The sequence below is a fragment of the Vicugna pacos genome, chromosome 20 (genome assembly GCF_048564905.1).
Source record: "Vicugna pacos chromosome 20, VicPac4, whole genome shotgun sequence".
Classification (NCBI taxonomy): domain Eukaryota; kingdom Metazoa; phylum Chordata; class Mammalia; order Artiodactyla; family Camelidae; genus Vicugna; species Vicugna pacos.
The window spans coordinates 25,491,380-25,503,558 of NC_133006.1; the positions used below are offsets into that span (position 1 = coordinate 25,491,380).

At 40.9% G+C, this 12,179-nt stretch overlaps 1 protein-coding gene and 1 non-coding gene across 3 annotated transcripts; both read right to left on the reverse strand.

Moving 5' to 3' along the window:
• On the reverse strand, nucleotides 1–94 carry TRNAI-UAU (transfer RNA isoleucine (anticodon UAU)). Its single transcript has 2 exons — nucleotides 57–94; nucleotides 1–36 (listed from the first exon to the last, which is right to left on the reverse strand). It is a non-coding gene; the product is annotated as a tRNA-Ile (tRNA).
• Nucleotides 95–4,177: 4,083 nt separating this feature from the next.
• On the reverse strand, nucleotides 4,178–10,588 carry GPX5 (glutathione peroxidase 5). Of its 2 annotated transcripts, XM_006215244.1 has the most exons (5): nucleotides 10,502–10,588; nucleotides 7,577–7,730; nucleotides 6,168–6,285; nucleotides 5,482–5,581; nucleotides 4,178–4,384 (listed from the first exon to the last, which is right to left on the reverse strand). In XM_006215244.1, exons 1-5 carry the CDS (start codon nucleotides 10,586–10,588, stop codon nucleotides 4,178–4,180), a joined length of 666 nt encoding a protein of 221 aa, XP_006215306.1. The 2 variants fall into 2 exon arrangements, with proteins under 2 accessions (XP_006215306.1, XP_006215307.1); XM_006215245.1 differs by lacking the exons at nucleotides 4,178–4,384; nucleotides 6,168–6,285 and having other exon boundaries at nucleotides 5,520–5,581.
• Nucleotides 10,589–12,179: the final 1,591 nt, after the last annotated feature.

Here is a 12,179-nt window from a genome sequence, read left to right on the forward strand (position 1 = left end):
TGCTCCAGGTGAGGCTCGAACTCACAACCTCGGCATTGCTCACAGGTGTACTGTCTTATAAGTACCGCGCGCTAACCGATTGCGCCACTGGAGCCACACTGGGTGCGGATTTAGGGAGATATAAGTGAATATATTTTCACAGATAAAGACACTATTTTTGCTAGACGTATTAAATAATATGAACAAAATGGCATCTTCTGATATGGAGCTTCCACAAATGGGGTTAGAAGCAGCAATCAAGGCATCCCTGGTATTAGCCAATCTGCAGCCGTTTCCCCCACAATATAGAGATGCTGCCGGGGATGAGCGTCGCAGTTACCTCTATCTTGATTTTTCGCTCAGATTTTCACGACTTCTCTAAATTGACTGTTATTTTAATGAAAAAAAAATTACATTGGTTCAACAAAGGCAGGAAGCTTTCTATTTAGGAGGGTGTATTCAGCGTGGAAAAAACTAGTGCATTTTCGTAGCTGCCCGATTCCGGATTCCCGTGGACTTTCCGTCTCAGCGGTTCTACTTTCCTGCATCTCCTCTCCCTCCGCCCTGCTCTCCGCTCCGCTCCACTCCGCTTACCTTTCTTCTGCTTCAGATGCCACCTATCCCAACCCAACCCAGTCATTCGCTGGGTTTTGTTTTTTTTAACCCAAGAATGTTAAAATAATTTGTTACCCTGAAACATTCAGGGAGCTAATATTTCCTTTAGAAAAATCACTGTTTTAAATGTATAGATACAACACAGGCTAAGAAAATGCGGAAAACTAAAAAGATAATAACTTGAAATTTATCTGAAGTCTCATACTCAGAGAAATCCGTTGTTTATATTTGTTGTAGTTCATTTCAAGCTTATTTCATTCTAATTATGTATTTGGGGAAAAAATAAACTTCCCCCAGATGGACTCACGGCCTTAGCGGATGCATTGTGAACCAGACTTGAGCAATAACTCCATTTGTTACCTGGTCCCCGTTACCTCCATTTTAACACGGGGTACATGATGACACTTTGGGTCTTTCTGTACCAATATCAACTTGGACCCTGTTTCCAACAGTGCTAGAAATGTGAAGGACTCTTTTTCCTGAGTTTATGGATTTTGAGTAAATAGTCGTAAGTTCCTTTAGGAAAGGAATTGGGGAATTATATTCCTTATATTTCCGGTGGCTTTGCAGGGTCCTATTTTCTCAGGACTTGGTTTCTCCTTTAGTCAATGACTCCAGGTCTGAAAACTGGTTCAAAATCAGAAATTGAACAAGCTATTGTGATTTTTAAAAAATTTTTTATTGAGGTATAGTCAGTTTACAACGTTGTGTCAATTTCTGGTGTACAGCACAATTCTTCAGTCATACATGAATATACATATATTCATTTTTACGTTATTTTTCACCATGAGCTACTACAAGATATTGAATATTTTTCCCTATGCTATACAGTATGAACTTGTTTAGTGATTTTATTTTTTATTGGGGCAGCTGCTATCACTCTCCTAAATGTCTATCCTTGACTTCTTCTGATTGTGTAAATAGTGATATATATGCTTGTTGGCTGCCCATTTATCTCATTTCTGTACTCTATTAGTCATCTCAAACTCTCGACAAAGTTGGCTTCCATTCTGAAATTGTCTCTCATTACAGTAATTTTGCCCACCCCTGGCACACGCGCAAACACACATACACACACACACACACACACACATGGATTCTGGTGGTTGAGTGCTGCCATTTCTGGCCTGAGTTACTTCAGGGTCCTATAATACCCATTGCTATCAGTGAGCCTACCTCTGTAGCAGTATCTCTTATCATTAACCCCAGGGCCAGTAGAGGACACTCCCTACAGAATTTCTCAATGATGCTGGTGCCCCTCTCCCCAGTACATTCCATTTTATTTTTTCAAACAGAATGTCCTTGGGCCCTCCTGTGACACATTCATTGAGTGGGTTTCCTAGCATTACATGGTAAATCCTCTCTAATATGCCCACTTTTCTGAGCTTTTAATCCTTTCTTTCTACTATCAATCCCAACAGTCCTGGCATTCTTACCACATTTAATGGGAACTATTTCTTTTTCTAACAGTGTGTTGAGTCCTTGCCACTGGGTCAAAATTCTATGCTTTGAGAGAATGTACCAATATCTATGAACTCCGCTTCAACTAACTTTGAGTTTTACTCTCCTTGATCCAGAACCCTTAGAATTGAGTTCTATATGGGAAAGATGCTGAGTGGGTGGCAGAAACACATGTTTAGCAAAGCAGAGGTCTCTGCATTGTCTTTAAGCAAGAATGACATGCTAACCCTTAAAAAGGAGGACTGGGCAACTTCCAAAAGATTCAAAAGATCTCAGGAAATTGGAGATTTAGATATTCTAATGCCTCCAACCAGATGTCTCCATCCAATGTCTCAAGGTTCTATTCTTTTCCAACCAAGGCCATGACGTAGGCATAGAAGATAATCTAGTTTGAGGATTTTACCTACTTTCGAGTTCTAGTATTCTTATGATTAAATCTTGAATCTGAACCTTAGCTTTTTGTGCCCTTGTGTTGCAGGATATGAGAGGTTCTTTATACCATCCTAACAGAGACACTCTGGCTGTCACAGTTAGCCTTTGTTTGATGAGATATCACCCTCAGCATTTAATCATCTCTCTCCAAGGCACTGATTTCTTCTAATAAAAACCATACACTTCTATCACATCATAATTACCTACTATCCTATGTTTTCCAAGCACTTCCAAGATACATCACATCTCCTTGTGCATATCCACCAGTATAGTATCTCAGTTCAGGTTTGGTGAAAGTTTTAAAAATTGCTTCTTTGTGCCAGTGGCTGCTTGTGTTCCACCAATCCCCTCATTGCCAACTAGATGGTGGATAATTTAGCCTCAGAAACCTCATCTTAGCCTCTTCTTTGTCAGATCACTTTGGATACCACTTTTGGTGGGGTTCCCTGGAAAGACTCTAAGATGGGGATTTACATTCAGAAAGTTTACTGGGGCACTACCTGAGAAGAAACGAAGAGAATCAGAATTTGTCAGAGGGGAAAACTGGGTTGCAGTGCAAGTGCAAAAAGGCATTTGCTACCCCTCGGAGGTCTCCACAGCTGGGATGGGCCCTTCAGAGTTGTCCTAAGCTGAGAAGCCAGATCTTGGCTTTTGTACCCCCTCATTGACCAATAATTGGATACAAGCTTCCTCTGGAAAAGGACTGTGACCTTGACCTGAGACAATTTCTAAAGAGGGATGACAGTTGAGAGCCATCAGGTAACAGCCTTCCAAGGATCTGGGAGGGTTTCAGGTAATTCAGTCAATACACCATCTGTGACCGTCACGGTGAGGAAGAAGAGAAAGATAAGATGACTTTGAGCACAGGATGGAATTTAAAAACCACCATAGTGATCCCAGATGCTGCAAAAAACATTTTATTGGAGATTATGGCAGGGATGATTCTGAAACCAAGGAATCGAGGGTTGAGAGGGGAAAGCCTATCCTTCAAAGGCTGCCCTGCCCAGGTGTCTTAACCTAAATGCACTGAAGATCAGACATAGAACAATTTCTGTCGGGTCCAAATTAGAAAGTGGCTCTGAGTCCCACTATCATGGAGATGCCCTTCCCTTCATGTGAGGCGATTTCCTGCTCCCACTCTACCTTAGGGCTCCTACAAGAGACAGATCAGTGCAGGGTTGGGGGTGGGCAGGGTGTCATGGATAGACTGATTTGAAAAAGTTTGGAAATTGACATTACATGTTTGTTCTAGGGGAGGACAAACGTTACGAAGTGGAACCTAGATTGTGTGCCTATATACCCCATTGCTACTTCTACACCTTTAGAGCAGAGAGAGAAGGAGGAGTCAGAATGTCTAGGAATGCTGTTCTTCAGGATATTATGACAAAGTGAACCATCCTCATGGAAGGGTGGTTTTCCTTTGATGAATTTTCATGATTAAATTTGTAACACATGCCTGAGGAGTTAGAGTTTCCATTCTTTTTTTCTTCATTTACATACTCTTGCAAGGAGAAATAGCAGTAGCCTTCTGTTTATAAATCTCCTTGGTAGAGAGTGGGAATTTTTGGCACTATAAGGGTGATTCAGTCAAGAGGAGGCCACTTAGGAAGAGAGTGTAGTGAAAAGATGGATTTTTTTTAACAGATATTCAGGTAAGAAGCGGGATAGGTCCTGCCCCCATTCGATCTTCCTATTTAGTTTTGAGGTGCTTCAGGTACGCCAGGATATCTGACCTGACTACACTGATTGGAGTCTGATGGAACCAACGCATGACGGGGACTCCATTAGGTCCCACCAGGAACTTTTCAAAATTCCAGCGAATGTCATGGACCATGATGGGTTCCCAGGATATATGTTTGATTGAGCCCATAACCTCGGAAGGATGAGGACAGGCGCGCTGAAGCAGAGAGATGGAAAAGAGAAATGACAATGTAATTTCTGCTCCTGGATGATCCAGGCTATTTTCACCAACAGAGAATCCACTCCTTCTTATATCTAGATATTTTAATTTCCTATGATTCTTAATAAACTCTCTGAATCACAGTCATGCCAACTACAAACAATACTGTAAATATTACAGCAAAAGTCTATTCCCTCTTTCTGTTTCTCCCTGTGACCCCATCACAAAATCATGCTGCTATGTTTAGGACATGTCACCTCTCTAGCTTTCAGTTTCCTTTTCTGCAAAGTGAGTGGCTTAGATTAGAATGTGGTTTCCCAGATTTTGGTGCTCCATGGGCCAATAACATTTCAAAAATATCTTTTGGGACCAAAATGGAGTTCCAATATTTTGTTTTGTCAAATAAGAGAAAAAAATTTTTTTAATTCATCATTTAATTTTAAAATGATAATTATAAGAATAGATAACACATAGGTCCTAATCTTACAATAAAGGGCAGCCCTACAAATCAGTTGAGTTTACATTGCCCTATTTTTTTTTCAGTTTACTGAGAATATATAAAAATCTCAACATGGGCCAGCCTTGGCCCACAGTCCAACATTTAGGAACGAACAATGAACTCTGATGCCCTTTAGAGGCCCTTTCAGCTCTCACACTCTCTCTATATAAAAGTCAAGTGTTTCATAAAACACAGTTACTACATTGTATTATACCTGTTCTCATTTCTATGTATTCCTCTCCAGTATGAACTCATCAAGGAACAGGGACTGTGTCTATACACCTTTATACTCTTATTATTTAGCAAATCGCCTTATAGATAGCAGTCACTCAACAAATGTACCTTGAATGAATGAATGTCAATAAGCAAAAGAGGATGGTCCCAGTGAAAAGAAACACTCCATACAACTCTCTCCACAAGGTCAGAGTCTCATAGATACTAACAAATTAAACCCTTATCCCTATGCTAATCTGAAGATCTCTTCCATAGAGTCTAATCCCACCTCCAGGCAGGAGTTTTTGGATCTATTTACACCATGTCAACTCTATACTAGGAATATTAGGGAAAAAGAGGCTTACATCAGTAATTAACTTACCTTCAAGAAGGTGAAGACTTTCTGTTCCTTTTCACCGTTCACATCCCCTTTCTCAAAAAGCTGGAAATTAGGTATATATCCTCCTCCTGGACGGACGTACCTGCAATGGACCATAATATTCCCAGGAAGCTCCAGAATATAAGAGAGAAAGTTATGATGAATTACTAGGATTTGAGGTCATGAGACAGGGGAGAAAATGCTAGAGATACAGAAAACAGGGCTGCGAAGGGAAAGTAAGACCATTTTTAAACTTTGGGCTCCCAGATTCACTTCATTTTTCTCTATTCCACATCCTGTCACTCCCTCTCCCCCAACCCTGTACTGTTTCTGCACCAGAAATATCAGGAGCCATTTCTTTCTTCCTTTTATTTTTTTTTAAATTTAATGGAGGGACTGGGGATTGAACCTAGTACCTCGTGCCCACTGAGCTATACCTACCCCACCCCAGGAGCCACTTCTGTGCTCTTGCTCCTCCATATGTCCAGGTCTCATTACCCAGGGAGGAGGAGAGAGTCTCTGAACACTGCCGTACTCACAACAGCAGAGGCCAAAGTTAAACTCAGTTTGTAGAGGCCCCTAAGCCTATTAATCCACTACCCATCCTGGAAGTTCCCAATACAGAAGGACCTCTGGAAACTGAGGAAAAGTAGACAGAGACCCCTATAGGGTTTCAAGGAGGTACTTACTTCAGTCCTGGAAGGATCTCCGAGTTCTCTCCTGGCTCTTGCTTTCCAAATTGGTTGCAGGGAAAGCCCAACACAACTAGGCCATAGGACTTCAGCTCCTCCTGAAGTGTATTTAATTCTATGAGTAGAGAAGGGACGATATGGCAGCCTGGCTAGAGACCCTGCCTTGTGTAGAGAAAGATTTTTGGAGTTACCCATTTTACAGAGGAGAAAACAGAGGCCCAGGGAAGGAAAAAAATATTTAGGTCAGAATGACTATTAGTAGCAAGGCTAAAGTTAAATACTGGATCTCTAGACATGGATTCAAAAGCCCTGTGTTATAGTGTAGTATTTCCCAAATCTGTAGCATGTCAGACTCAGCTGGGGGCCTTTCTTTTAAAATAGAGATGCCCAGGTCCCATTCCAGAGAATTCTCTGATTCCATTCTTCTGAGATGGCTCCCAGTTATCTTTATTATTCTAAAGCTCACCAGATCACTGCTCATGGAATTGTAAAATGGTGCAACTGCTATGATTTCTCAAAAAATTAAAAATAGAACTACCATAAATCCAGCAGTCCCACTTCTGGGTGTATATGCAAAAGAATTGAAAACTAGGTCTGAAAGAGATATTTGCACACCCATGTTCACATGATATTCATAATAATCAAGAAGTGAAAGCAACCCATATGTCCATCAATATAATACATACATATAATGGAATATTATTCAGCTTTAAAATGGAAGGAAATTCTGTCACATGCTACAACATGGTTGAATCCTGAAGACATTCTGCTAGTGAAATAAACTAGTCATAAAAAGACAAGTACTGCATAGTAAGACAAATACATGAGGTATCTAAAGTAGTCAAATTTATGGAAACAGTTATAAAATCCCTTTCCCTTTTTTCTTGTCTATGTAAGTTACCTGGAAAAGCCTCAGAAACATTAGTCCTACCTCCTCTATTTACCAAGGAGACCTGAATCTTCGGACAGGCTCCTGGTTCTCAGATACATATTAATTCTCCTGGAAATCTCAGGAGCAAAGCAGAGTCAGGACATAGGGAAGGGATCCGCAAACTTTTTCTGTGAAGGTCCAGATAGTAATTTCAGATTTTATGAGCAGGATGGTCTCTGGCACCATTACTCATACAACTACTCAGCTCTGCCTTGTAGCATAATATCAAACACAGACAATTTGTAAATGAATGGGCATGGCTGTGTTCAATAAACCTTTGTTTACAAAAGCAGGCTTGCCAGATTTTCCCTGTGGACCAAAATTTGCTGATTCCTGACATCAGGGAATAAAGATATTTGATCATGAGTATTGATTTTGATATATAGAATTAGAACTAGAATATAATTCCAATATGATTTAGAATATAATGAGCTGGAAAATTTAGTCCAAAGGAGAATTGGCTATGAACGCTTACCAAGATATTGAGATGTCAGACCACAATAGGTGGCCACATTGACAAAAAGGACATGCTTGCCCACATACTGCTTGAACTGAATGTGTTCCGCCTCATTCAGAGTGAAAGCGTCATATTCATAGATGTTGCCTTTCACATCTTTGTAGCAATCCATCTGGAAGATTTTAAAAAATCATAATATTAGTAACAATAATTTCTGCCATCTGTGTAATCTTTCAAAGCACTCAAAGAATAATGCATGTATTAACTGAGACCCAGAAAACAAAAAAGAGTTGTCTAAGGTGTCAATAACATGAATGAAACTTCAGTCTGGTGACTTGAAAGGCAATAATTTTTTGAAGAACAGGGAGTCAAGTCTCTCCATTATCCTGGCAGAAGTAAAATACCAGGAACTGCTTGGATAAACGGAAAAGAGCAGACATTCATGAACTGGAAGGGGATGACCTTAAAGTAAGTGGGGCCAAACAGAACAGCACACTGCCTTTCATGCTTCTGTAAAAATGAGGCTACTCCTTGTCTCTGGATTAAAGGCATCCTGCCTGGATACCCTCCCTAAAGGGAAAGTTTTAAATTGCCCAAGTATTTTAGGATGGTCTTGTTACTTCTTTAACTTTCCCAAGGTTTTCTGACTTCTTATCCCACTTATCAGCATGGTGGGGAATCAGAAGCCAGCTCTATTGTTAGATTTCTTTGTGAACCTGAGCAATTGTCATCCTTGGCTCTTAGTTTCCCCACTGGCAAAATGAATACATTCATCTGGATGCCTATCAGATCCTCCAGGGAACTTCCAGGTTCCACATTCTAGAATCTAATATTATCCCCTCCTTGAGTAGTTTTCTCTCTCTTACTCTCTTATACTCACATGATGGTCTTGCAAACCAATACTGTGAAATTCTAACTTTTTGTAGGTCCTAAGAATGGAAATGGAGAGCTCAAAAATTCATCTGTGAGCAGGTCACCAAGATCTGTCTGGCAGCATCCAACTTACTCCATACTCAGCTCCTCACCCAATTGTGCTCTAGGTTTCTAATACCTGCCTCCATCATCAGCTCCATCTATTCTATTCCTTATCAAATTTCCTGAACATATTGGAGCAGGGTCCCACATGAAAGAAATAAGTTCCACATGGAATTCTCATTGGCTGTTCTTAGGTTAAATTCCTCTGCATGCAGATCTCATCTTATTCCTCCTCTGTCTCTATCCATGCAGGGTCCATGCAGCACCCAAAGTGTGTTGACTCCACAGTGCTCACCAGCACCTCCTGATCCTTTCCCTATATCAGAGAGGCTGCTACAAATTGATCCTGGAATACAGGGAATATAAAATACCACAGTATGAAAATAAAGCTAACGTCCAAACCACTCGGTAAGAAAAAGGCAGAGAAGTATGGACCAGAGAAAGGAGTGAAGGACATGGTCTAATAAGAAAGGTCCAGACTTATACTAGGATAAAACTAGAGTCTCTGGAAATGCAATGGACTAGAAAGCATTTTAGTCAAACATCATCTTCCCCCATCTAAGGAAGGAGTGATCCAACACAAAACCAAACCACATTTTCCCACTCATTCTATCACTAGCACACCAGGCTGGAACTACTCAGTCCCTCCCTCCTCCTGGGGAGAAAGGCATTTTCTTCATGCAGACTTTTGCACCTTTCCCTAAATGCGTGCACACACACACACACACACACACACACCAGCAAAACTGAGACATGTATAAAAAGAATATTATGGTTCCAAGCTAAACATTTTTAAGAATTTGCCTTTTGTTTCCCCCTTTGCTACGGCAATGAAAATGACTGAGAATCCTTTTGGGTACCAGAATGTGGGGACTTTGAACATGAAGACTCCTCTGAGTCCAGCTTACTCCTAATATTCATTGCTGTTTCACGTTTCAGTCTGTATGATTTGTCTCATATACCTCTGGACTCAGCTTTTATTAAGCAAATTCTACAGCCCAGGGTCTCCACACCCACGTAGGCAGCAATGGATAACATAAAAACCACATTAATTCTCAAAAATAGAAAGTCACCCAAGAGGTTATTAGTCAAGAGGCAGGAAGATCTTACCAGAGCTGTCTTTTATAGAACACATTATATGCATAATAATTATTGTTCACCCACTCGATTACTAGATGAGTGTGTGGGTAGATACTGTTACACACCCGTTTATAATGAGAAAGCAGAGACTAACAGAGGTGAAGTGACTTGTTCAAGCCCAAACGTGGTAACCCTCTATGTGAAGGAGAGTCTGCTTGCTCCTAACTTCATGATTCCTTTTTGCTTCCATATCATCAAGTTTGCCGCTATTCTTCCCTGAACGGCCCCTGCCACGGCCATACACACATTTTATCAATAAGGCAACTGAGCCATGAATTGGAAGTAGAATCAAAGCCAGAATCCAAGACTCCTGATTCCGGATCCAGTTGTTTTAGGCCTCCAATTATTTTTTTCTGTACGTTTTATGTTTCTCTGATAACACTCAGATTTCATCCAACCTGAAAACTTTCACACTGGCTTATTCCTCCTCTTCATGGGTTCCCCACTGAGCTGCATCTGAGATGACTCAGCTCAGCCTCTCCTCCCCACCCATTGGGATGCCCACTGCTGTCCCGAGCCTCAGACCCAGCTCTGAGGCACAGACTCATGTGACTGGAGGGGAATCCAGGTAACTTCTCCCTGGAGAAGGAGGGGAGAAAGGACCACAGTAAGGAGATGCTATCTTTCCTACCCATATTCAACTCAAGAAATACCCATTTATAGGAGTGAAGAAGCCTCAGGGAAAAGAGAAGAAAGGTTTAGGGGAACCCGCAAAGAGAGAGAAAGCAGAGGTCAGAGTCTTACAAAAAGGACCGAGGGCCAGATCTTGGAGCAGGACTGAAGACTCCACATTTGACCCCTGCCCTGCCCTCTCTGGAGGCCACTCACCTTCATCCTTTCTGGCTTGGAATTTGTCTGCACGAAGCCAGCTAAGAAAAGAAGGAAAAGATAGGAGGCCCTTAACTGTGCAGTCATGACTAGTGTTTGTAGATCACTAGTCTGAGAGTCTTGAGGTCCTCAGGTAACTGGCAACCTTTTGATATCCTGGCAGAGACTAGCCTGACTCTGCACAGGCCAATCACAGGGTGGCAAGGATTTCTGGGGTGTGAGTGGGGCAAGAATATGTAGAATTCAAACCACATCCTCACATCTTCACCTACACACACCCCCATGAGCACTCAGTGCTCACTAGTGCGATGAGGACCTGGGACTCGTATAAATTCGGGTAGAATTAAGAAATGGTGAGGGCAAGCCCGCCATAGTCCTTAAAGTCTATTGTTTGTTTTTACTGCGTGAAGAGGAGTGTCTATATTCAGGCACAGTCTCCCAGACCTCACAGTAAAGTGCCTAGAAAAAGGCATGATATAAACATTCCAAGTACTATTCTTAATATTATTATTTGAGCTCTAAAAAAAAAAATTCAAAGATGGACCACATATGATCCCTCTAAGAGAGTTAGAAGGAAACCAGCCCTGAAGAAGGGACAAATATTTGCACATTAATATGTTCACTATGCAAATGCTTACAAATGTTTTCAAGTGCTTAGAAATCGGTAAGAAAAACCAAGCAGCCCAAGAGAAACATGAGCAGTAGGCAGTAAACCAAATGGCATCTGTGATGGTATACAATGTTCTCCCTTACCAATAATCAAAGAGGTACAAACAAGAAAAATTGCATTCTGCACTTATCAGATTGGCCAAAGTTCAAAGGAGTGGAGGTACCCAGTCTGGGTGTCAGTCTGATATAGGAGGCTCTGATACCCTAGGTAGGGGCAGGGAGGACTACTAACAGCTGCCAGTTTTCTGGAGGATAATATGCCATTCTGAATGCAATGCTCTTTTAAAAGTAAATAACTTCTTTAAAAACTTTTGATTTTGAAATAATTATAAATGTCTAGGATGTTGCAAACACTCCTCTTAATCTCCAGGAAGCCCCATGGTCCAAGAAGGATAATGGAAAGGAGACTCAGGTTCCTCTAAGGATAAAAATGCTTTGTCTCTCAACCAGCCTAAGAACCTCCATCCACTTGGCCACAGTTCCAACAACTATTCAACAGTCTCAGCTAAAATTGTGGAATAGATGAGTTGATGATGCAAGCATGGTGCCCTAAGAATTGTCGAGTTTCTCACATAAATAGCATATTAAATTCTCACCTTTCTCCATCTTGTCTACGGTACTGCTTTACCTTCTGGACCTCAAGTGCTGATGTTGAAGTTAATCATACTCTTCTTCTTTTTTTCTTCTAATGGAAGTACTAGGGATTGAACCCAGGACCTCATGCATACTAAGCATACACTCTAGCACTGAGCTATATCCACCCCAAATCATACTCTTAAATTCATGACTATTTGTCCTTGTAAGGACCCTCTCTATTTTATTTATTATTCATACTCAAATTCCATTCCCAGACTCCACTGATTTTTGATTCCCAAATTTCATTCTTTTTCTTCTCTCCCTATCGATACAATGTTTAATATGCATATTGTTCGTATTCTTGAAAAACAGATTATTAGCTCCTTGAAGTTTAAAATTTTATTTGTTTATTTTTCCATTTGGACCTCAGATT